Source organism: Macrobrachium rosenbergii, chromosome 12 (assembly GCF_040412425.1).
Source record: "Macrobrachium rosenbergii isolate ZJJX-2024 chromosome 12, ASM4041242v1, whole genome shotgun sequence".
Classification (NCBI taxonomy): Eukaryota; Metazoa; Arthropoda; class Malacostraca; order Decapoda; family Palaemonidae; genus Macrobrachium; species Macrobrachium rosenbergii.
The window spans coordinates 31348884-31376383 of NC_089752.1; the positions used below are offsets into that span (position 1 = coordinate 31348884).

The following is a 27500-nucleotide window of genomic DNA, read 5'->3' on the forward strand; positions in this document are numbered from 1 at the left end:
CCTCTTTGACACCAGTTACCTGTCCACCAGTGTTCTGTGGTCTCAGAAAAAGAATCACGGGAACTGTAGTGCCAGCTATGTTTGGCATTCTAATGGCAGTCACCCATTCAAGTATTGGACAAAGGCAACGTCGTTTAATTAAATGGAAAGCCAGTGGTTTAGCAAACGCGTTTCTACCGTTAATTTTTGGGCTAAATTTTCAAGTTCTCGCTTGCACTAGACCGAAGTCCTTTTGGAAGCTGCTATAACCTTTCTTTAAGGCAAGGGCGTTAACCCTGTATTTCCCTGTAGTGTATCTTGAAAGGATCATACCAGAACTTTGCTTAATCCTCACCAAGTTACTTACCGTTTGATGTGTTGGCATACATAACACACTACAATTCTTCATTCTTAGCTGCAAGGTAAATATGATGGTATTTAGTATTTGAGGTGCAATCCCATACTCGTTGCAGACGTCCGAGGATGAAGGGCGATAATAAAATGATATCTTTCAGCTTGTGCCTATTTGCTCTACCACATTTTAGAAGAAGCGGTAAACGTGTACTGTATATACAAAATACAAAAAGCGTATATAATGGAATCATAACAAACATATGAGCATCGGAGCTCGATACATAATAAGGAATTATATTCTACATACATGAGGTAGAATTTTTAGAATCGAAGCTTGTGTGTCGGATTCGATACTAACAGTAACAATTGATTATACTTGTACTCTAAAGCATGATGCAACATCTAGCCATAGCTTTGAACTGAACGCGTCTACGGACGGCGTTATATGATAGGTCTTGCACTTAAGGCATACATGACACCTTTGAAGGAACGTACCATATCTTATCATACATCATTACTTACCATATCAGATATCATATGCATTCTTTCATGTCATGCGCCATATCACATCATTGTTCTGTAAAGCCTGAAGATGTGGTAAGTTTTAGAGGGATTATTAGACTTCTGTTTCATCTTGTCTATGTAACAGTCTCGGCATAAAAGCGAGGAACAAAGAGATCTTAGGAAATGATTTACTTTACTTTTTATGTTACTTGTTATTCACTGAGAGGAATTCTGTTTTCTGTGGGAATCCCTGTGTAAAGTAGCGTTCCATGCCCGGGGGAATGTCTTGTTTGTTTTTGTTATTTATATACATGAATCAGATGTCTTGGCAGTAACTCCGATCTTATTTTACTTGCCTCAGCTCAACCAAAAAGTCAACTTTTTTGCCTTTGTTATAAACACTGTTTTGGGAATTGCTTTCCAGAGTTGCTTGGCTGTATACTGTTGTTTATTTTTGGGGATCTTCGAACTTAAAGTTAACCATTTTCCCTGCACTTTAGAATTATGGAAATTTTTAGCATTTTGTTTCTGGAGTCTTTAAACTTGCTCAGTTTTAGGGACAGCTCTGTCATCACCTTAAAAAGTTCATTATGCAATTTTAAATAAGTTGATTATATATTTTTGTATGTTCGGACTCATGTTTTGGAGGTTTTGCTTGATTTGCCATCCTCAGTCAAAGCAATGGTGAAGCATTTTGAAAAATTAAAGGATTTAAGGAATCTTAATGACCTCCCATAAATTAACTGATTCACACAAGCTAGAATGGCATTCACGCAAAACTCCTGCTTCTGTACGTGATACAACAATTACCCGATTCCGCATATTGCAAGCAAATAATAAGATTGTCATACAGAAGTTTCATACAGAGGTGAACCGCATCTAGGATGCAAGGAATTTATATATATGTATGTATATATACATATACATACACACATGCCGTTTATCTGTGTGAAACTATATAAAAATGCACACCTTAGATATATGTTTATATACAGTATATATATATATATATATATATATATATATATATATATATATATATATATATATATATATATATATATATATATATATATATATATATATATATTTTTTTTTTTTTTATGTATGTTACAGTATGTTTGTGAACCCAGGGATTTCACGAAGTCCCTGAAATTTTCAGGGAATTCGTGAAATTACCAATTCACTTAGGAACATTTGATCTCCGAGGGGTTAGTACGAAACACGGCGAAACAGTGATTCATATACACTGTTTCGCCGTGTTTAGTACTAGCCCCTCGGGGGATCAAATGCGTTTTGCCGTGTTCAGTACTAGCCCCTTGGTGATCAAATGTCCCTAAGTGCATTTGGTCCTCTAATGGCTAGTACTAAACATGGCGAAACCCATTTGATCCCCAAGGGGCTAGTGCTAAACACGGTGAAACAGTGTAAATGAATCATTGTTTCGCCGTATTTAGTACTAGCCTCTCGGTGATCAAATGTCCCTGAGTGATTTTGGTGATTTCACGAATTCCCTGAAAATTTCAGGAATTTCGCGAAATCCCTGGTTTCACAGTCTTACTGTAACACACATTTATATATATACACACATGTGCATGTATGTTTATATATATATGTATGTATGTATGTATGTATGTATTCAATGTATGCAGTGATCACTGTTGAGAAATCTTGGGCTATCCACAGAACAGCAATACTTCAGTTCTTTAGATTTGTTGTAACTTCCTTACATGAATTGGACTGATTACATTTCCTAAAGTTTCTCTGCAAGTTGAGGCAAAGTTGGGTAAGGCAGCCGCTCCCTTTCCTCCCATTTGTTTTATTTCCCTTGCCCCATAACATTTCTGTTCACTTTTATTATCTCCACCAACGAATTTCGAGTGTGTTATGTTTTTGACTCAGTTTATCTGTCTTTTTGTTCGTCAGTCAGCAGGATTTCGCATTAAAAGTCTCCTGAGAATTCTTACAAAAAATCCCACCCAAAGGTGGCCTCGTGAGTGGCAACAGGGATTAAATTTTGTAGTGATAGTAACGTAACTCTTTGGGGAGAAGACAGCAGCTGTAGTGGCTTTATTTTCCAATCGACGGTTATGGATAGAGAGCTGCGTAGGATACCGAAAATGACTCGGGCTTACATGGCCCCGCGTGCTTTCCAGGCACCATTAGAACTGGTTTGCATTCTCCGAATACTAGTTCCATCCTGTTGAGGCCTTTACGATCCTTGCATATTCTTTAAAATAAATTCTGTTCTGCAGAGGTACTTAAAGGTATTACCCATATGGGTGACCTGAGTAAGTGGTTTGTTTGCAGGTTCTTTTACACACACTGGCTGAATTCCATACCAAAAGGTTAAATATTTTGTCACAATAGAGCATTCCTAGCTGATGCCCGATGTTCACTTGTAGATATATAATATGATTGTGGAAATGACTTTCATGGTTCGCGTTTCTTGCCCTTGCTCCTTAGCTTTCATTATTCTCCCAGTACTTCAGTCTCGCCCCAATTTATCTTCAGTGGGTGTTCGAATAAAATTGTTATTTTAGATGCGCATAAAATTAAATTCTGTGAAATAATGTGATTTTCCCGAATATTCCTGATGCTGCAGTTAATATTTATTGCTTAGCCAATTCCATTATCTAATGGAACGTTGTCAACTTGTACAAGCTTGAAGCACCACGTGTTTTCTGCCATTAATTGTTCAGTAACCATTTCTATGGTGAAATTTCTAGTGTCATTACCTGCGTCTCGCACCGGTTGCGTATTAATATTTCTTTGGTGTAAAAATTCAAATTAATGTTAGTTGGGCCTACCTTAAGGGTCTTTTATGTTATAGCCCAGCTATGAAATACTCCATTTAGTTGCACTGGCCATGTGAGCATTGTTAACTCGCATGATTTATGAGACGTTGTAAATTATGTTTAAAAGACTTCTGAATTTTATGTTAATATACATAATCATTATGATGGTGCCAGTGTTTGTAGCTTCCAAGGTATCGAGGTTTTATATGGCTAGTGGAAAGTTGTACATATAATTTTAATCTAGTCAGTACTTCCTTGTAAAGTATCAAAAGTATCATAAAAATAATGGAAATTTAAAAAAAAAATATGCTGGAATGAAATCCTTTCAAGGAGTTTACTTTTGTATCTGAAAATTTTCAAGACAGGTGATATGTTTCTGGCTAATAGAAAGCTTTTATAACCAAGGTTGTTAAAGAGAAAATACACTCCTTTGTCATTTTATTGTCAAACAGATGAGTACAGATGAGAGGAAAAAATGAATGTTTCATGTTCCTTTGAAATGTACAAGAAATGGATCGTGTTTTCATGATCAGGTGGAAAAAGGAAATAATTCACGAATTTTTTGAAAGATGAAATAATTAGCTTACTAGATTTTTGTAATGGAATGATCACAGATGAGTTGAAGAATCATTGTATTACATTTATGTAAGTGAAAATGAGAATTTGGAAATAGTCGGAGAAAACCCTGTTTTTCTATCGTTATTCTCACCAAACAGATTTTTTTACATAGGATTTTTCTAACTCGGCTGCTTTATTTGAGTTTTTCAAAGCTTTTGTTTCCATTACTTATAATGCGTTGTTTATAAGGCTTAGCTTTTATTTTCTATAGTTGTTCAGAAAACTGACAGTTTTAAGTGTTAGATTTAATACCTAGGAACAAAAGAAGAAAAAGGGTGTCTTCGTATGGGAAAAGTCGTTTTTAGCTAGAATTTTGGGACAAATCAAAAGTTATGGTAGACTATAACTTAGTTTGCCAGAATGCAGTGGTGGTAATTCTTACCAAAAATTATAAGACAAAAAAATGAACTGCAGAATACTTAACATATCTTAAAGATAAAGAGATGAAAGAAGAGACAAGGGACCCTCTGTACAACTCTGATCAGTCTTTTAGAAGTTGTACCAGGAATTTCAGTTCCCTTAATTTTATAAACATATAGTTTATTTTAGATGAACTAATGTTCGAAGATCCTGGTGTTATTAGTACAACACCTTAATCTATGAAAACAAAAACATCCGTGTTTAAGGAACACAAAATTGTCTTCACTCTTTATACGAGTTCTTCTGCCGCCGCCGCGTTTGAAGCATCTGCTCTGTCAGTTGGGTACTCAGGGACGTACTCATCCTTTCCTCTGCCAATGCCAGCGGCATCCCATACCCATGGGTAGACAGTTGGGCAGTGGTTGCAGGTCACCATGTATCTGAAAGCGAGGTAGTATAATTAGCATCAGCAATTGTTGTAATAGTTTTTCCTGTTGATGTTAAATGTAAACAGTACTGTCGAATGAGTGATCAGGAGCCTATTGCAGGTCTATCACGAGTCAAATGAATAATTAAGCAGTCTGGTTTCTTTCTGCTTGAAGAGACTATATTCTATGGTTTCCCAGTATTTGGAATATACCATAAGGTTTATAGGTAAATGCAGTATAAAAACGACTAAAAAGAATTGCTTCTATTCAGGTATCACTCTAGCAACAATAAACGTAAAGTCAGGTTCATTGTAGACGACTTGCTGCTTAAAACTGATGTCTGGTAGTGTTTACTATAGCGCTTGTAATAAGAAATTAGATACCTGATGTCTCTTGTTCCATTATTGCATTATGTCGTTTATTGATGTATATTCTAGAGATCAAAGTTCATGTAATTTTTAGTCAATTCAGTTGATAATTTCGTCGATGCTTTTGTGGAACGTTAAAGCTGAGTTGCTAACGATTTGTTGCATGGTGTTAGAAGTGAAATAGACTAGCAAACAAACATTGAATATGTTGTCTATTACATCTCATGTTTGAGGATAAAAACAACCTATTTAGGAAAGTGATCAGTTTCTATACAGCTGTGGAGTTTTACAGGGTTTCTAGTTGAGAGTCTGGTCAATTGTTACGCACTCTTAGGCACAAGAATTTAGTTAGGAAGGTCGACAGTTTATTTCAGTTTGTTGTTAGGACGAGAAGGTATGTAATTTCTTAGGGTTGTGGCCGATGGTTACAGTGTTGGGTTTTCAGGGGTTTTGTCTACCGCAACATAATATTGGAAGTAAAAATTGGAGTATGCCCTGCATATTGCTACTGAATTCTAGTGTGTTCCAACTGTCACCTATGGCTGCATATTTGTAAAAAAAAAAATTTGAATTATGGTCAATGGTTTCAGATTCAGAAAACAAAATTATTTCAATTATGAGTTTTTTTTTTACACTGTATCGCTAAAATACATTTATTGTTGAATAACACTTGAAACAAAAAGTGAGTTATACTGAACTGAGCATAGTGTTTGGAACGCAGAAGAACCGATGTAGTTTTTTGTACATTTATAATTACAGGAATAGAGATATTGATTGAAAAACTAGTTATGTATTATGATGTATTGCGTAATATTAACATAGAATTGACACATCCGATCTAGTTGCATAGTCTCTACTGCTGTACAGTGCGGGAAGGGAAAATTAAATTCAACTGATACTGATTTATCGATGCGTGGTACTACTAGTGCTGCTTCCTTTGGATTTTTCCAGGGAAGAATGGAAACTCGCGAATTCAAAAATGTATATAAAACAAATTCTGGTAATGTGAAAGTTTTAAGATTATCGTCATGATCTAGAATCCCATAGTGATAATAATGAAAAAGGATTTATATCTGGCTGCCCTTACTGTTCGTCGCTTTTACCACAAAGCAAATTATGATTGGGCAGACGTCTAATAATAGGCCTTCATAAAAAAGTTATGCAAAGTCTTTGTCAGTCATGACTTTACGAACTGTAATAACAGCTTTATTTCACTACGTTCTCTCAGTTGGAATTTTGTAAAGGGATAAAATATTCTTGAATTATGAAAACACTTGGCGAGCTTTCTAGGAAATTTGTTCATCTTATTTATTTGCCTCACCTTGAGCCGGTTGGGGGAGAGGTACTGTTGTCGTTGATGGGGTTCAGCACCAATTGGCAGCTCTCAGGAGCTGCGCAGGGAGGCTCTGGAAGGACCTTCTGTTTGCAGTTCCAGGGTTGGAAGCGATCCAGACTACCCAAAGTCTGTGGGGTTGTGACCCATTGGAGAGCTTCAGTCATAGTGGTGTAGTAGACATCTGGGCTGTGGGGACACAAATTTAAGTTGGAGGACACTTTGACAGGAGTTTGTGATTTTCACAAGCATGCAGTACAGATATTAAAGATAAAAAATTTTTTTTTTAAATAACACTTTATTTTATCTAACAAATTGGGTTGTGGTTGTTGAAACAGGATCTAGTGCAAAAAATCTTGAGTGAAATTAACTTTAACACTGATATTTCGTTATTTTCATCTGCTTATCTCCATTTCTGGCAAAAATGGAGTGCTCGATCTTTCTTATTTGTTTGTGTGAACAAATAAACTTTATTTTAGGACATCACACACACACATTATGCATACTTGCATATATATATATATATATATATATATATATATATATATATATATATATATATATATATATATATATATATATATATGTATTATGTATTATATATATATATATATATATATATATATATATATATATATACACACACACACACATATATATATATATATATATATATATATATATATATATATATATATATATATATATATATATAGAGAGAGAGAGAGAGAGAGAGAGAGAGAGAGAGAGAGAGAGAGAGAGAGAGAGAGAGAGATGATGCTTTGGATTTTAGATTTTTATGTTGACTATTACAGCTAAGGAAATTTTTCGTGGAAAGCTTCATGATGACTATACAAGACCAAATGACGATAGTGTAGGTAATAATACTTACTATTGTAGTGTTTCGTCGATGAAGGCTAGGAGGCCGTTGGTTAAAGATGGGGTCTGGAACCAGTTGGTTGTGAGAGAAAGCATGTAGGGAGCCCTGAAAAATGAAGATGGTTTGTTTGAAGTTGCATTCTTGGTTTTCTAGTAAGGAAACCGTAATTATTGGCTGCTGATGACAGTTATTTTTTAATCTCTCCAAGAAACTAACTAAAATTATACTCCCTTGAGCAACTGACAAAGTTATTTTTGGATTTTCCACGCAAGTAACAGAGTTAGTCTTTAATCTCATAGACAACTGACTGAAAGTTTTCTTAAATCTCTTAAACAATTGACTCAGAGTTATTCGTGAATCGTCCAAGCAACTAACTGAAAGGTATTCTTGAATCTCAAAAGGAGCTAACTGAAAGTTGTTCTGGAATCACCCAGACAACTGACTGAAAGGTATTCTTGAATCTCAAAAGGAGCTAACTGAAAGTTGTTCTGGAATCACCCAGACAACTGACTGAAAGGTATTCTTAGGACAGCTTGCAAGTCCTTCTCCCTTACTTGTTAGTAGTATAATGGCGGTCGAAGTCCTTCAGTAGCCACTGAACTACTTCGGGTTCACTCAAGTAACTCAAGGCGCACTGATCGAGGTAAGGGCAGAATCCACCTTCATAATTTGTGTCCTTGTAATGGGAGTTCATTGGAAGTTCCCAAACACCTGCAATAGGAAAAAGCATAAGAATTTGTCTGACTGAAATGAGGCTTTCATATTTATTTTTTTGTGAATACATTGCGAGAAACGTAAATAGGTTTGAGTAACTACACTGGAAGTCTAGTTCTTGATTCTGTGGTCCAAAGTGACTAGTTCGAAAACTGACCTTATCTTGCGTTTACTCAACTGAAACTAGGCTGCCAAGGTAATTTTAAGAACCATTATCATTTGCCTTAATAATTCTGTCTTATTTCTCGAGGTCTGTATATTTGTTTGTTTTTTCAGCTGTAGTTATTTGCTGTTTTTATGAACATTTTGGTATACTTCTCTATATTTTGTATTTCTCTTTCTACAATGAACATTCTGCTTTGGGAAAGGTTACATAGCAAATTAACGGGTTCTGCTTTGTCCTGAAGTGTATTAACAGGAAATATAGAAGCAATCCATTAAGTTGTTTTTGTGGGACCGTACAGAAATTTTGGGGTTGATTTTACTCGGATGCGGAGGAAGGGAGGTAAGTTGCTGTCACATGGTTAGCGTTTTTGAACTTGTGTTGTCCAGTCATTGTTCACCTGTGTCCCCGATCTAGAAACTGTCCAGGTCGAAGTGGGAAGAAGAACATATTTTGTGATATGAGCAATAACAACATAACTCCATTGAGCGTGAAGGTATGATTGTAAATAATGATATTTAGTCATTAAAAGTCAGCGCAGGAAGGGAGCTGGCCTGTGAAGGCACTTCCACTTAAGTCCATCAGGCCAAGACTAAAGGATGCAATGTTGATTTAACAGACTCGTCCTAACATTAACAATTGAAACCAGCGTGTCTCATTACCTGGGAAGGCCCTACTTGGGCAGGTTCCTGCGCGGCATTCGTGAGGGATTTTGTATTCTAGTGAGTATGGCCATACTGGGACGGCGACGGGTGGAACATTGATAGTAGAATCCCAGGAGAATCCATAGGAAGCCAAGACCTGAAGAAAATTGGTGAGATACAGTAATTTGGAATATTATAGTTCTCGTTGACGGAAAGTGTATTATTCATATATTTTTGCCTGTGTACTTTTCGTCTATAGTTATTTCGTGTTTACTGCGTTTCAATTAATGGTCTTGCAGCGCTGCTTAAAGTTGCTAGTTATTCTTTAATTTGATTGCAGATGAGAGAACAAAAAGGTATAAATAAAAAAACATTTTAGTAAATAAAGTACTGGAACTTAATTAAGCTATCTTTCTGATGATATCAAGGAATTTCTTAGCATTTAATTTAATCAGGAAAACTGTATTGTGTAGATATGAAGCGTGTGATGCGTAAAATATTATTCATGCTAGGGTAATGCGTATCAGTGTTTGTGTTTACATAGATCTGAAATGATTAATTAATCCCTGGTAGTTTTTAGTTTTATGTAAAAGAAAACAATTATGCCGGCTTTTTCTGTCCGTCCGCCCTCAGATCTTAAAAACTACTGAGGCTAGAGGGCTGCAAATTGGGATGTTGATCATCCACCCTCCAATCATCGCACATACCAAATTGCAGCCCTCTAGCCTCACTAGTTTTTTAAAATTTTATTTAAGAAAGTTATCCGTAGTCGTGCACCTGGAAACGATATAGGACAGGCCACCACCGGGCCGTGGTTAAAGATTAATGGACCACGGCTCATACAGCATTATACCTAGACCACCGAAAGATAGATCTGTTTTCGGTGGCCTTGATTATACGCTGTACAGAAAACTCGATTGCGCTGAAGAAACTTAGGCGCATTTTTAACTTGTTATATATCGTGAATGGTAATTCAAATAAAGGTAAAACGTGATAATGTCCATTTTATTATATGGTATGTTTTAATAATGTGTCGGTGTTTGTATATGGTAAAATGATAATTCATATTAATAGCATGGGTATCGTTGTCCAATTTTATATTAAGTGATACGTTTTATTAATATCTCGATATTTTGAAAATGAACTGATTTTTCTTGTCGTGAGTGTGTGTGAATGTATTTTGCATCTGTTAAGCACTCCTGTTGACTGACCTCATACTGGGCATTCCTGCCTGGCTTGAGATGGGGGCCTCTCTGACCAATGACATCCTCTGGTCTCACGTTGGCATAGTTGCGTAGGATCTCCCTCATGGTCACCATTTCTCCAATCCAGGTGTCTTCGTTTTCATCCTCGAGTCCCTTGCGACGGCTGTGAATAGTACAAATATTATTAATGATAGTACAGTAGTACAACGTTCATCATCGTTATCATATTTCACCTCAATATATTATTTAAAGTGCCGGATTTAAAAGGGTGAAAATTTTTAGGTAAGGTAGGTTAGACCAGTTAGGTTAATTCCTTGCTAATGTTACTAAATTTATTCGCAAAGTGCATTGTAGTTTCAGCTTTATAATTAGGAAAATTTATGTTAATGAAATTAGAACTGGGTGCTGCATTCGGACCAAGTTTTAAGTATAAATAATTCGATCGACTATTACCTTATGCCTTCATTACTTAGTTATCACACATGACTTTCCTTTTAGCAAATGTTGCAGAACTTTTTCTGGTCAATCTACTGAAAAATTTTAGACTTGAAGAAAGGGTGCTTCTCATTTTATGTATAGTGTCCCTTCATGCAATGTTTTATGCTACCCCAAACGTATTTTTTTTAACATTCTCATGACTGCGTTTCACCTTTTTCCGTCGTAGGTTATTCTAGCAATGGTCAGTCGCACTGTTCTCAGGGACGGTCTAGCCCAGAGAGATTACCCAGTTAGAAGATTATCAAGTTGTTATATATGAACTGTTCCTCGCCATGTTAGATTCATTAGCTCTAATGCCAACACAGGCCCTTTCTCATTCTGAGGGTCTGGTTGACGGATCATTCCATTGGACTTGTGCCAGCTCGAGCCCTTGCCTAATAATAGAGGGTCTCTGATATTAGAAGTAAAACTCACCTGACTGAGCCCGCTGCGATTTCGTGCCCTTGGCTGTAATAATCCTGCACTTGCTGGTAATTGGTGTAGTCGTGAGAGACAAAGAACGTCCCTCGGATGGGACATCCGTTGGGGTTGGTCCTGTTGTCCAAGAAGATCTTGTTGTAGGTTTCGTAGTTGAGGTCGTTGATACCACCGTCGAATGTTATCATGATAATCTGAGGAATCTGAAATGGGAAGGGAACAGTGTGAATGCAGTCAGAGATCAGTCTTGCACAAGCAACTTGGCAATGTTTGAGTTACTACATCTACATTACAGCTGATTTTCCTTATTATTATTATTATTATTATTATTATTATTATTATTATTATTATTATTATTATTATTATTATTATTATATTATTATTATTATTATTATTATTATTATTATTATTATTATTATTATTATTGATAACTCTGAAACTTATCTTGTGCAAGAAATTATACTTTTCAGTACTTTAACCATTAACTTGTTTAAATGGAGCCGTTGTATTTCCAAAGTTCCTTGGACTAGGGCTATATAAAGAAATGAGATAATTATTCTATCTGTGCGACTATATGGATTTAAGCATGGGTTTTCTAAAGACATTCTTCAGATCAGTGTGATATGTTGAAACTAGTAAATTTGAATTTCCAAATGATGCTGATGCTAAGGAAAGTTGGATGCCTTGCTACAACTTTGTCTTGTCATGCCCGAAAATATTTTGCATAGCCATTTTAAGGATGCTTTTGCATGCCAAGCAGCCCTTAGTTTAAAAGGCCAGGGAGAGTGACTCACTGATGTCAGGCAAGATTATTATTTTGCTTTGTATGAACACATGCAAATGTAGACAGGGAAGATGGAAGGGTTGGGTATTACCTCTTTTGTAACATTTACCAAACCTCATGTAACTTTAGGTCTTTAAGTACCAATGGAAGAGCAGTAATTGGGAGAGAGAGAGAGAGAGAGAGAGAGAGAGAGAGAGAGAGAGAGAGAGAGCACAATCCCTTACCTCCTCGGGTCTAAGACCTTCAGGAATATCTGTTCCTTCTAAGGAGCAGTGGCAGTAGGGCAGACGGCAGTTAGCCTCGTCACAACCAGGTGCTCTGAAGGGATCAGGAGTAGTGGAAGGTGCCTCGGCTGAAAGAGAATGGATCGTTAATTTTCTTGAAGCTGAAAATTTACCAAAAATCCAATAAGGAGGATGAAATCATTCCCCCACAGATGAGTTCTTGCAGCCTTAGAAGTAGAGACGATTTTTCTCGGGCTTGGAAAAATTACCTTATCAGCTCAAGAAATTGCAGCGGCTGTAACAATACTAAATAAATCTTAGTCCCAAGGCACTTTTTTTTACCTTTACTATTAGGCTGGAATACTGGTTACTAGTTATGTTCTTGATTCTCAGCCCCACTCCATCAAAAAAGACTGCAGTGAAACACCTCAACAAGCAATTCATGTTAGTTTATTCTGTAAGCATCACTAGTCTTGTTTTTCGCTGGTGTAACAGTCACTAAATATGAATGTTTTTAACATTTTATGTTCTTAATATCTTGAAAAAATCTTGGGACTCATGTTTTCAAAAGCTTTAAAGTATCTCTACAAAATCCTTTACTGAGTTGAACATAATATTAATAGTACCACGGACGCTTAGGGTCGAACATTAATCTTATTCCAGCTGTCCCATTTTCATTCCCTTCATATTTGTAAGACCACATTTTGTTTTAAACCACTCAGAATCAGTATCCATGGTTAGTTCTGTTACTAAACCTTTTCAAGCTCCTCTACGTATTAACGACCTCTCATTCACCGTGTGATTCGCGTCATACTTAAGAAACCTTTGACAATGGAATCTTTTTTTAACCCGCCATGCAAGGTACTCACTTGTCGTTTGAGGACCACACTTGATGTCTTTCAGAAATTTATCCACACACTCGTGTTTGAGACCATCGTAGAGGGAGCCTTCGGCGCATCTTGTGATGTAAGGGATGTTATCTACGCACTGAAATGAGAAAGAGGAGGCCATAACTATGTTGATTTATACAATATTCTTAATTTCTCCCATTTATAACTAATATTAAACCGATATCAGGTAATTCATGTAGTCTGGCACAGTCTCATGACTTGATAAATTTTCGTAACTGCTGATTTAATTACCATTTTCGTATTGGTGTGAAGCAACGATGGATTAATTGGATATCTTCTCATCACCTGCAAACCTAATCAAGCATATACTGTCTATATAACTAAAGCGTGTTGGTACCAGGGAAAGAGCGAATAGTAAGATACCGTCTCCTTGCCGGGTAACTAGTTCGCACTTATTACTGATGCTTGGGTAATCAAGTAACAAATGCTTAATGAGATGTTTCCTTACCTGGTAAAAGACTCGGCAGCTGTCAGGCGATGCGAACTGACCGTTCTTCTCCGGGCAGACGAAATCGCATTGTGCCCCACCTGCGATAAAAAAAAAAATATTAGAATAACTTTCTAAGTGTCTATGATTCTCTTCCATATAAAAAAACTAAAATTATGCCATGTACGGAGAGCTTTGTAAACGCTAAATATTCTGAAGAAATAGTAATGTATGACGCTTTGTGAAATTTCCGAATCATTACATTTACTCGGGGAAAAAAGTATTAAACTTGACGGTGCAGATTTTCTTAGCAAAATTTGTAAATCTCATGCACTGAGGCTGCTGCTTGCTCTTATGAGAATATAAACGTTTGCTTTTTTATATAAGAGTGTTCCCGGCTCGTGCTGCATACAAGGCTTTGATTTGTGAACCGAGCAGAAATACTTATATTATTTAAAAATTTGAAATTACCTCATACAGGAATACGAACTGTATTTTTTGTGTAGGATTATTTCTTAACGTGTGCCGAGATTACTTGTGTATAAAATACGATGGTTTATATATCTTGGAAAAATACAGATTGTCTTAAAATTTGGTATGTCAGCTGTCTTAGGTACATTTTTAAGTGTGCTTATAATTCCTTAGCTTATAAACATCCATACACACATGTATATATATATATATATATATATATATATATATATATATATATATATACATATATATATATATATATATATATGTTTACATATATGTACACTTACAGATATATATATATATATATAATATATATATATATATATATATATATATATATATATATATATATATATATATATATATATATAAATAATAGAAAACCTACAAGACACGAAAATGAAATTTTTATTTTAACATTCAGAAGGGCCCAACTCCCTTCCTCCTCAGAAAACAACAGTTGTCTTCTGAGGAGGAAGGGGAGAAGGTCCCTTCGAAAGCTAAATAAATTTCATTTCTGTACTTTGCAGCTTTTACTAAATCTTATGTACAAGGCAAAAGTGTGTTTGATAGTACTATATATATACATATATGTATATGTATATGTATATATAATATATATATATATATATATATATATATATATATATATATATATATATATATATATATATATATATATATATATATATATATATGTATATATATATATACCCCGATTATTAATGTTCTTATAATTTTGTTCACTCCTTCAGCAAACGTATAAGAGTCGTCAAGATCCGTCTTTCTTAACATCCTCTCCGCTACCGATACCCCTCAATACCCATCACCCATCACTTGATTACTTTCATTTTTTTCTTTTATGCTTTTGAGATGAAATTTCATTGTTGTTGACCTTCCTCGCCTTCCTGCTCAGCTCAGGTCTTGACCTCTTGACTTCAGTACTGTTAGGCAGACGAAAGGCTTTGAGAAGGAGGGGGAAGTGAATGGGTTTGGGTTAGGGGGGATTATGTTTTGGGGGACAGGGAACTGGCGAAGATTTCTCATTTCCCTTTTATCTCTCTCTCTCTCTCTCTCTCTCTCTCTCTCTCTCTCTCTCTCTCTCTCTCTCTTTTAAGCTATTGTTTTTGATACCTTCACTTTTGTTATCTTTCCTTTTCCTTTTACTTACCGAAGTTCCTTTCATTTTTTTTTATCCTGAATAATAGTTCCAGTCTTTGTTAAGTTCTTTAATAGATTATTTACTTCAAGAAATACGGTCAAACTGCCCCAGTCTACCAGACGATACAAATATGTTGGCGAATGCTCTTTTGAGAACTATTGAATACAGCCGAAAACCTTGAGGAGGCTGTATATATATCCATACACACACACACACACACACATATATATATATATATATATATATATATATATATATATATATATATATATATATTTGTATGTATGTATGTATAACTGAATCACAAAGATACGGAACGTGATGAATATATAAATAAAGGCAGATGCCACGAAGGAAACCGTGAAACAACGGATTGGTTGCTAGGCCTTTCGACTTACTGTCCTTTACTTAGCTAAGTAAAGGATATTAAGTCGAAAGGCCTAAAACTTCTCCATTGTTTCACTTTTTCCTTCATGGTATTTGCCTTTATTATATATATATACTTATATATATTTATATATTTATTTATTTATTTATTTATCCATATGTGGGTGTGTTGTGCGTGTACATGACTTGATGCAAGCGTAGCAATGTCATGTAAATTAATACTTTTATTGAAGTTTCAAGTGATATTACGAACGATGACATGGACCGCTTTGGGAATCAGATTGATGTATATAATGTCACAACATACCGCAACTTTTACACATTCACGACCACGTATGTTTTAAAGGGAACATATTGGCATCTCTTCGGAAACCCACACTTTCGTTCAAAGTATGCTAACTCCGCCCTTGCATTCTTTTGTTGCAGCGTCACGTTGGAAATGGGAAATTTAAAAGATTCCTTTCATTTTTTTTTTTTTTACCGATCAGAATCGTAGAGGAGAGATGGCTGAGTTTTACCAATAAATCACTTTGAGGTGTGAGAAGCGTTCTGGACGACATCACATCGAAGTGAGTATATAAGAAAGTTGTCTTTATGCGCACGCGCAAAAATATATATATATATATATATATATATATATATATATATATATATATATATATATATATATAAAATATATATATACATATATATATTATTTATGTATATATATGTATATATATATAATATATAAAAGTAGCGTTAGATTGTGTTAAACTACTAATTTGGAGCAAGTCCATTTTGGTATGACGTCGCTAGCCACGTACACACACACATATACACATGTACACATACATACATACGTACATATATTTATTCATATATGTTTATACACACACACACACACACACACACACATATATATATATATATATATATATATATATATATATATATATATATATATATATATATATATATTATATACATATATACATACTGTACATAGACCTATCTATATAGACTATGCCCTCGCAGGTGCATTTGCGTTCGAAGGTGTTCATAGATTTCTGTGCACATTTTCTATTTGCACGCATATGTGTGAACCATTTCTATTTCTGTAACTGCATTTGAAAAGAAATAATGTAAAAGAGTGTAGGTCGTGTTTTGATATACATAAAAATAGAATCAGTATTAATTCATTTATTGAATGCTTTGTTTCTGTGATACTGACGTTTCTTAATTTTATATACTGAAAATTTGTTTAAATTCCCAAAATTGTAAAATTTTGTCTAGAAATAAGGAAGTGCTATGCTTGACTTCACCATGACGAGATAGGAACAGCTCTTCTTGTGTTGGTAACTGTTACGTTGAAAATCGCTTGGAGACTTTCAGTGCATCTGTTGATGAAGAGAACGCAATCCTGTATAATTTCTCTTTCTCTGATTGTACGTCGGTCTCTCGGAAGTTGATTCGGTTGCTTTGCATGGCCACTCTCTCTCTCTCTCTCTCTCTCTCTCTCTCTCTCTCTCTCTCTCTCTCTCTTGTATTGCAAAACTCTCTTGAACTGTCTGAAGCATCATAGGTAGCCTTGCTATATGGAACTCTCTCTCTCTCTCTCTCTCTCTCTCTCTCTCTCTCTCTCTCTCTCTCTCTCTCTCTCTCTCTCTTTTGTCAGCAGTTGTTTTGCATTGCAAAACTCCTTTGAACTATCTGAAGTAACATAGGTAGCCTTGCTATACGGAACTCTCTCTCTCTCTCTCTCTCTCTCTCTCTCTCTCTCTCTCTCTCTCTCTCTCTCTCTCTCTCTCTCAGCTGTTTTGCATTGCAAAACTCTCTTGTATTATCTGAAGCATCATAGGTACCCTTGCTATACGGAACTCTCTCTCTCTCTCTCTCTCTCTCTCTCTCTCTCTCTCTCTCTCTCTCTCCGTCGTGTTGGAACGTTCTCCTTGCCACCACAGCCAGGTCATGCACGTTTGACCTGACTTTTAGAAAATTCAGGTTTTCTGTCGCTGTCCTTGTAAATTTTCACATAGTATCATGTTTGCTGTATTTGTTCTTTGGGAAGACAAAGGTGAATTGATGGGCTTTAGAAAGTTCTTGTATACGATCAGATATATATATATATATATATATATATATATATATATATATATATATATATATATATATATATATATATATATATATATATATACACAGTATATATATATATATACATATACATATACTGTATATGTATAGTATTTTTATTCAGAGACAACTCAGGTGAAGAAATATTTTTGGTCGTTTTAACTGATTTTTCTTTTGATTTGATGACAAACCCGATGTTCACTATTTTCGCACAAAGGATTCCACTCCAGTGTTGAGTAAGAAACCCCTCTGAGCGAATTGGAGAACATGAACATGAATATGAAAGGATTTTTTAGGTTAAAAACCACACACAGTCGACTTCATTTTTAGTCGGCATTTCGCAGGAAATAAAAAAAAAAAAAAAAAAAAAAAAGCGCGCGCGCAAGTAGGAGCTCGCGCACGATCTTGGTACGTAAGAGTCTGAGGAGCTTAGCTCTTGGAAAACTGCAGGCGTCTTAAGACGCAGAAAAGAAAGAAAAGTACCGTTATTTGTGACGTGGAGCTAACTTGACCAGGTGAATTTGAAAGGAGGAAGTGTGTCAAGGCCGAGAACCGTTATCGATAAATAAAAAAGTCTAGAAACTCTGGGACCTCAAACGTGTCTCTAAGTAGCCACCTGAAAGATGTCTGACTGGATTACACGTGTCGCTGTATAAGATTCCAGGAGGAAGTGGGGTTGGAATACTTACGTTATTAGTAGTTGTGTAATTTGATAATAAGCTTACGGAAATTTTAAATGGCAGAAAAAAGTAAGGTTAGATTACGCGTGTCATTCCGATGGCAGAAGGAGTATGATCAAATTAATGTCTCTCCACATAAGAATCAGGCAAAAGTACTGATTTCTCGTGACGGTATTTAGATGTCAGAAAGAAGTGTAATAGGACCGTACATAGTACCATTTTGATACCTGGAAGAATTCTGTTTGAACTTCATTTTGAAGTGACATCTTTTTAAGACCCTTCGATGTTGTGTTCTTTACATCTAGCGTAAGTTTCTTCCCCGTGAGCGTACCTTATTTATATCCCACTATCTTTCTCTTGTTTTGTGTTTTTCTCAGTCTGCTTCACCTGTTTAGAGGTATATGAACATCTGTATATCGAAGCTTCGGAGAAGCATAAGTAGAAATTATCTATGATAAGTATGAGTTTGTATTTATAGTAAGTAAATGTTGGATAGGAAGGAAAGCTGATACCTTATCTATCTGAGGCATGAAGGAAACACGAAAGTTGGTGTCGATTATCATTGTTATTGTGACAAATTAACGTTAACAATCGGTCATCCAAACAAGAAACTGTTCATATGTTCTAGACCAAGCCTTGACTGAGCAAAAAGGGGGAGAGATAGGAACAAGAGCTGACATTCTGGCTAAGTTTAATGTCAGGTTAAGGCATGCTAATTAAAGATAGGGCACTGATACTGCTAAAAATGTTAAAACCAAAAAGAAAGTTTCTGCCAATTGCTTTAAAGAGCAAAACCTCATACGGTCTTAAGTCAGCATATATCTATATGCATGTGCATTTGCGCCTATTGTCCACTTATATAATTATTGTTTAACAGCCGAGGACTTCATTATATTATCTTTGAGACGTCAGATTACACAAGTAGCAGAGAGAGAAAGAGTGCATCCCTGTGATGCTAGTTTACAGAATTACGATAATATATTTCCGGAGAGAGAATGAATCTGTTTCTCCGTGACGTCTGTTGCTGAATGAAATATGTATATTGTCTTCTTAGGGAATCAGAGAGATACGCAGCTCATAGGTCCCCCGAGGTCGTCAGATTGAGAAGCAGGATTAAATTTAACGGGTCGCCTGAAATTCTTGCTTCTCCCCGCTACCTTGTCTGGTTTCACTTTCAACAACCAGTTTCTCTGAAGATCAGGGCGACGGGACGGATGACGACGACGACGAAGGAGCCTGTCGGATGACTTCGATGACCCTCTTGACTATTGGGAATATAAAAAAAATGCGTGCCTTGTCCTCTTTTAGCCGATAACCAAACAATCTTATAAAAAGATCTTTTCCTTTAAAAAATAAAAGAGGTTTTCAGTCAAGTGGAATGCGCAGGTTCTCTTTTTGGCACATTTTCCAGTAAGAATTCATCTAAAACTTTTTTCGTTTGTTTTGCCTAAGTAGACGTCAGTTCCAGGTTGGGGGAGAAGTCTGAAAGTTTTTTATTCTAATTTTCTATTTTTTTTTTTACTTATTTTCTCTTTCTTGAAATTAGGACGTTGCATTGCGAAGATCCTTGAATTTGTTTGGTAAGATTTATCGTTTTCCTATTAATTCTGTATATTAAATGCTAACGTCCTCAGTTTCTTTGTTCATCTTTAATGAGTAACCTTGCGTTTGAGTTACGAGGATTGTGTTAAGTGGAAGAGAGAGAGAGAGAGAGAGAGAGAGAGAGAGAGAGAGAGAGAGAGAGAGAAGGGGACGAGGGGGGCGGGAGGCGGGGTGGCAGTGCTAACGGTACTCCGTCTTCACGAAGGTCTCTCGACAATAGGTCTGTTGATTATGGAGAGTTAAGGTGACTATTCCTTACCAAAAGTTCGGAATAAAGTCGTTAGGGGAAGTGAATGCCTACATTTAGAAACCTTCCCTTTTCCCTTTCGCCTGTGCTACTTTCCCTTTTGGAAATCCGTATTATGTAGGCACTTCACCACCTTTCACAGGAGAGGGGTTTGTTGTCAAAAGGGAGGAAGATGTTTCTTCATTAAAGGGACCTCTCTCTCTCTCTCTCTCTCTCTCTCTCTCTCTCTCTCTCTCTCTCTCTCTCTCTCTCTCTCTCTCTCTCTCTCTCACACATACACACACACGCACACGTTTTTGGACGGATAATGCCTTGTCAGTGTCGGTGAGCTTTATTATCATTAAACTACAGGGAGTTTTTCTTCAGGCAAATATGAAAAAGGATGAACAAAACTCACAAACACTCACTGAGTGCGCACCTCGTCAGGCGCATGACATTTAACAGCAAACAAGTCAAGCTGCCTCGTGCCAGCACTGCAGACATGTGCGTCCATGAATAAGACAGCCATTTATTCCCCTAACATTGCATTTTATTATTATTATTTGTAATGTGCACTCATCAACAACCGTTTCGAGGTCATTAACCTGCTAGAAATGACTCCCACTAGTGCCGCTAGTAATGGACTGAAAGGTGCCTGTAAAGTTAAGTTAATAAAGTAATAGTGTAGTTCATCTGTTGTGGCTGATGTTCATTTGGAAATTATTTTAAGTGTAATTTGTTTTTTACTTTTCAGATTTGTTTTATTTTGTTTTTATTTGGAGTTGTTTGATATGTAAACGTTTCATCGTAAATTGATGGGCATTTCAGAAGTTCATATGAATATTATGCATGTTTTTTGTAATTATGATAATTACTTTAAGAAAACATTTTTGTGTTTTCGTCATTGATGAAGGACCTTTTACGTTTTGATATTGATTGACAGTCCATTTTAGAATTTCAGACCATGTAAATCGACTCGACTTTTTCTTTAAACATAGTGGTTAAGCGAAGATGTGAAGTATTTTTAGTTCTGAGTTGAAACATTCAATGCATTGACTGCATATAGCAAGATTTTTTTTAATGAATTCTGAAGCAAATTGAATGAGATCCTTTGAACAGATTCCAGTTGCTTAAATTGCGTAAGTCTCTCCTGTAAACTTCTTTTCCCGTATTAGGCTGCTTCACGTGCAAAAGCCCTTCGGCATCTGTTAATCTGTTTTTCAACTAGGATTACTTCTCGGGCAATGATGATGGATAATAATCGGCAGTGTTATTACAGTATCATGTGTGTGATGAGATTGGATACCAGAATGCCCATGGTCAACACTGCCGGCGAAGGGAGTTAGAAGACAACGCTGTTTGGTGTTACATGAAGATCACCAGTTCATATACAGATTAGACCAGACGTTAAATTGAAAAGAAAATTATAATGACTTCTATGAAGGGACAAATCCAATATCGCACCGTGTTTTTCTCGTACAGCCAAATATAAATGAAGACTTTCTGTTAATATTTCCGACTCTTTGTTCCCTGTGCGGAAAAACAAATATCAAAACTAGCAAAGTTATATGGAAAATTATAATTTAGGGAAGTGAGATGCCGTAGCCGTTTTCCGATGTCTTAATAAAGCTGTTGGTCACGTCTGGGCTCAAGCAGCGGGTCCTGGGCTCAAGGCACGCTCTGTAACGGTAAATCCTCGGTTAAAAGTTGCAGAATCGTTTATCCAGCATCACACTGGCTTGGGAAGAGCGCAGGAGGTATCAAGGACTTTTTGAACAGACATCAAGGATGTCTCTGAGGATAAATGACATAACACTGACTTGCTGGTAACTTAACAAAAATTCAGTTAGAAACTAACAACATGAAATGTTGCTGATAAAAGTAAGATTATTAAATTGTCACATCATGATCGTCAAGGTAAGAGGTTCACTTGGATCCCTTCCACTTTTTAGCCAGTATTAGGGGATGAGGTTGCCAGACCCATTCCCTTCTCCAACGTACGTGCAGCCACCACTCTCACCTAATTTCCAGGTGCTAATTATTTTTTTTAGTTTTATAAAGGAATAGTGGAGTTTTCAGGGAATTCGTCTAAACCATTTCCTCAGTCTGTGATCAGACTTAGGTTTCGCTAGTGAAGTTAAGGGGTAAAATTTTAGTTTTTTAAATACGAAGGCCGGCAAGACGAATAACTGTAATTCCTAATTTAGCCTAGGAAACAAAGATAAGGGGAGAGTGAGATACTGTTAGGGAAGGGATAAACAGCATCGTGTTTTATTTGAGGAGAAGGGTTTTACTATTCGTCGCCAAGTGAGGCGCGGGGCAGAGCCGGAGCTGTTCGGTTTTGCAACTTTCTCCACCACCAGGGGCTTCAAGGTCAGCAGAAGAATAGCGGATCTCCTTCACAGAGTTAAGAATTCTCCTCGCAAGAATTTGGTTCCTGGATTGCCTGATTGCTGCTTGTGTCTGCAGAGCTCTCCGGCATTGTCGTCTTTATCATAATAATAATAATAATAATAATAATAATAATAATAATAATAATAATAATAAAAATTATTTGTTATTATTGATAAAACAGTTCTGGGATTTGGGTATAGAAATAGATACTTTTTTATTATGAAAGAAATGCATAAAAGCGGTACTAATGCGCGAGCGTTTTCATATTTACATTCAGTTTAAAGTTTAAAGCCGGACCGAAACGAAATTGCCAAGAGCTGAAGCAGCAAAAAACTTCTCTGTCAAAAAGAAAAGGTTATCCTTGCTTATAAAAGGATGAGGATATGTGGTGGAAAGCATTGTTTTGAACAGGTTAGAGTTTTTAGGTGAAGGGATAAATGCTTGACGTTTGTTACCACTTGTTACTGGTGATTGTCGTTCCCTTATCGTGTGGGAGGTCGTGAATTCGTGGATAAGAAAGTAGATAGAAAGGGTTACAATGTCTCGTTTTCCCCTCTGGAAGAAAGGGTAAAACTTGCTGCATAGTCGGAATTCTTTGCCTGATTTTAGTATTGCTGGCATAAGCCAAGTTAAATCTAAAATAATAACAACAACAACAATAATCATCCTTGGCCAAGGAGCTGCAAGAGCTAAAGACATATTGTACGTGTTTATGAATTCCCGTCTGAAAGTGCAAAGGGACGGATCTCCAGGGGGCATTCTTTTCTCGGGGAATCCCGAGCTCAGACTGGGCAAAGCCATTATGACTTTGTGACTTTGTTGTGGAACGGGACTGCATATTTCAGATTGTCCATGACCATCTCCGTTTGCTTTGTGAAGGAAAAGATGAGAATGTGACCTTAGAGAAATAATTCCAGGCAGTTATCTCTCATGTAATATTTTTCCTTTAATTATATTTTCCGGATCTAAAATGCATGCTGTTGTAATCCCCCTCTTTCTGTGTCTTTTGAACTCAATCAGTTTTGCAGATTAAGGGAAAACCTCCTATAAATCATTTGTTCCGATCATCATAATTGTAAACAATTTTCGTTATTAATGTTTTTGTGGGTATTATTTTGATTAGATCCTCATTTCACTGATACTGGCCAGTAGAAAGTACTAGTCCAGACATTAGCCCAGACACAAATAAAAGGGAAAGTTCAGATTGCAGCACGAGAGAGAGAGAGAGAGAGAGAGAGAGAGAGAGAGAGAGAGTTACTGGCAACGGTAGTCGAGAGGAAGTTATTTTGTGCCGGCGCTGTGGTCGTACCAGCGAGAGTTTCGGCGCGTCGGAAAAGGTTAAGGTGAGACCAATTAACGACCCGTCTGGACTTCTGGTCGGCATTGATGGCAGTCAAAAAAAAAAAAAAAATAAAATAAAAAATAATAATAATAATAATCTCGGTCAGCGTTTCTGCTGAATTGAGAGAAAAAGAGGCCCAAGAGTGTACTGACTAACAATGACGGTGCTTAGTTTTAATTTTTACTCTTAAGACGAAGATGCTACTGCTACTACTACTACTACTGCTACTACTACTACTACTACTATTATTGATGATAACGATAGTGATATGCATGTATCCTTGTGGAACATGACTTAGAGGTCTAACGATTGTCTAAGCAAGCTTCTACAGAATGAAATGAGGTATGTGATGTATGAGAATTAAAGAGCGTAGAAAACTACTGCTACTGCTGCTAGTAATAATAATACAGCAATAAAATAATAATAATGAGATATGTCAAGTTTCCACCCAGTTATTCATATACTGTTTTCTTGTATTTGTTGTAATCTTGGAATATTATTTTGTGTGCAAATTGGCCGTAAATATGAGCATATATTTCATACACGTGTATGCATGAAAGTTATTTTTTTCCGACGTAAGGGTGTGGCCAGTCATAAAAGTAAACTATGAGCCAAAGCAAATGAGTGGATGAAAGTTTATTGAAATATGGCCAAAATTATGTGACCGCAGATGCAGAATACTTCAGAATGGGGCTAAATATTGGACGACGGATCAGAAATATACTAACGAGTCGATAATTGATCACGGATGAGAAAAACAATGAAATTTGGCCTAAAATATGTGGCCAAAAATAAGGCATTTGTTGAAATGTGGCCTAAAGAATGTGACTGCTGCTAAGAAATATGATCGCTGATTAGAAGCACGTTAGAATGGGGTAAAAAGTATGTGACCATGGATGAGAAATGTTGGGATGTGACCTGAAGTATGTGACTACGGATGAGAACGTTCCTTGGATCAGAGCTGCATCAAGAGATGGTGAAAATCGTGACTACGGACGAAATATATATTAGAATGTGACTCAAAATATGTGAACATGAATAAGAAGTATACGGTTTTGGAGTATGATTACAGGTATATGACCACGGAAGAGAAATGTTTTAATATATGGCTGAAAGTCTCTGACTGTGCAGATATATCAAAATGTAGCTAAAAATACGTGAATACCAATTCACCGAAGAAGAATATAATGTGAACGGTCCCTAGTGTATCAGAGACACTAGAGATGTCATATGAAGGTTTTTAAGATCAACGAGAGACAGCTGCACGAGGCACTAGCCTTGGGTATATCCTGAATCAAATTTCTTGAAAGTAAGGTTGGAAAATGAGCAAAGATCCCGCACTTATAATCACTAAGGCAGGGCTGAAAGTACTTCGCCATATTATCTGATTTAAAATGTTGTATATATATATATATATATATATATATATATATATATATATATATATATATATATATATATATATATATATATATATATATATATATATATATACTGTATATACATACATTGTCTATGTGGTGCGTGTTTTGTGGTACTATTTTGTGTTCTTGGCTGTCTCTATACGTAGTGTTTTTGTTCGTGCGTGTTTACGCTCTTGATGGCTTCTGAAGTGATTTCCATGAGGGAAGAGAGTGAAAGTACCAGCCATGAGTCGCAAAGGTTTCTCAGTTTTAATCATAGATATTTACTTTCCACCTCTCTTATAACTTTCTAGCTTTCTATTTGTGGACACATTAGGTTACCCATAGCGCAGCCTGTTACTTGTCTGTCATTTCCTTAAATCCCGTTTTATGTTTTGAATTGTTCTTGAGGCTGTGGTGAAAGAAATGGCGTTTTTCTTTATGATCTTCATGAAAGCTGGTAGTAAATATTTTTTATGCATACTCAGTCTCTTTATCTTATAATCCATAAGCAACATGAACGATTGTATTATCTGCACTTTCAATATTGCAAACAAAGAAACAAGTAACACCGCAAAAACGCCTGCGCATGTGCCTCTCTCTCTCTCTCTCTCTCTCTCTCTCTCTCTCTCTCTCTCTCTCTCTCTCTCTCTCTCTCTCTCTATTTATATTATATATATATATTATATATATATATTATATATATATATATATTTATTTATTTATATTTATAAAATAAAGAGATAAATGTACACATAAATATGTATTTATATCTGTAAAGATGAGTGAGGATCCTAAAACTTGGTATTGTCTTCAAGAATAACTTTGCAAACGAGAAGCACTGGACCAAAAGAAGTATGTGTATGCGCACTTGTTCCCAAAAACATGTGCATGAAGATGAGAAAAAATGTGGAGAAAGCTCCTCCTGAATGGGAAGTTCACTTTGCTGACTTAGGGAGTGGAAAGCGAGACATCTCAAGCGGAATATAAATTTTTACTCAATTCCTTCATTTTTTCGAGCTCGGCCACATTAAGGTGTGTCTTCTTGCACTGTATTCGTTTGATTTGTTTCCACTTTTGTTGTTAATCAACTACTATCCCTAAAGTTATATTTTATTTGTCCTCACTAGCCACAGCTTTGTCAAGTTCAGTAAAAGCGTATATTCACACGTCCATATATGTGTGTATATATATATATATATAAATATATATAATATTAAACATATATTTAAGTATATATATATATATATATTATACAGTATATATATATATATATATATATATATATATATATATATATATATATATATATATATATATATATATATATATATACATACATATATATAAGGCTTCAATTCCAAGGATGGGAAATGACCTAGATTGGTTTCTTTGAAGAATTCTTTGTGCCTCTGCTGACCTAAGCCATCAGTACCTTTGGTTGGCTGTAGTGGATCACAACCGTGATGGAAATGAGGTTGAACATGGCAACTGTATGTTAAGTCGCAAATAACCATTTTATGTCGTAAATTGATGGCTGTCTGCATTCATTTACTGTCTTCTGTGTACCTCCCTGAAATGCCCGGGTTTGAATCCCAGTCAGGATAGGTACACTTAATATATATGATTTCTGTGGAGTGAAAGTTAATTTTTAGATATGGTGAATTCGATATCAATGGGCATTTGTAGCATAATATTTGGAAATATAAAAGCCATGTGCGTAATTAGTGACCAATGCTATGTGTAAGAATTCATACATTATATATATATATATATATATATATATATATATATATATATATATATATATATATATATATATATATATATATATATAATATTTGTATAATTAGTGCGTTACGTACTTCATAATTATGTGTGCCCATATTTCTTTGCTCCTCCTGTCACAGAGCTGTGATATGAGATATTCTTATTTCCCTAAAGGAATAAAAGATAAACTCATTGGCACTCAAGATTTATATTTTTTGCATGAACATAAACGGCAAGGAAAGTAGATGAATAAATAGATGACGGCAAACTGTGGAGGTGAAAGTATAAAGGCGCATATAGATAGAACGAGAAGATGGAGGATTTCTTCAGAGG

The 27500-nt window shown here is 35.8% G+C and overlaps 1 protein-coding gene and 1 long non-coding RNA gene across 2 annotated transcripts in view; one reads left to right on the plus strand and one right to left on the minus strand.

Annotated features, from left to right (window-relative positions):
• The window catches only part of LOC136843607 (uncharacterized), a 268880-nt gene that overhangs the window by 50443 nt on the left and 190937 nt on the right, over positions 1-27500 (plus strand). The gene's annotated exons all lie outside the window — the stretch shown is intronic.
• The window catches only part of Cda4 (chitin deacetylase Cda4), a 36446-nt gene continuing 13006 nt past the window's right edge, over positions 4061-27500 (minus strand). Inside the window, exons 2-11 of the mRNA XM_067113826.1 lie at positions 13631-13710; positions 13141-13258; positions 12272-12399; positions 11261-11466; positions 10355-10511; positions 9162-9300; positions 8177-8333; positions 7635-7727; positions 6731-6931; positions 4061-5053 (exon numbers count right to left, since the gene is read on the minus strand). Of these exons, the coding sequence (XP_066969927.1) occupies positions 4903-5053; positions 6731-6931; positions 7635-7727; positions 8177-8333; positions 9162-9300; positions 10355-10511; positions 11261-11466; positions 12272-12399; positions 13141-13258; positions 13631-13710 (1430 nt within the window). The 3' untranslated portion in view covers positions 4061-4902. The remainder of the gene's footprint in view (positions 5054-6730; positions 6932-7634; positions 7728-8176; positions 8334-9161; positions 9301-10354; positions 10512-11260; positions 11467-12271; positions 12400-13140; positions 13259-13630; positions 13711-27500) is intronic.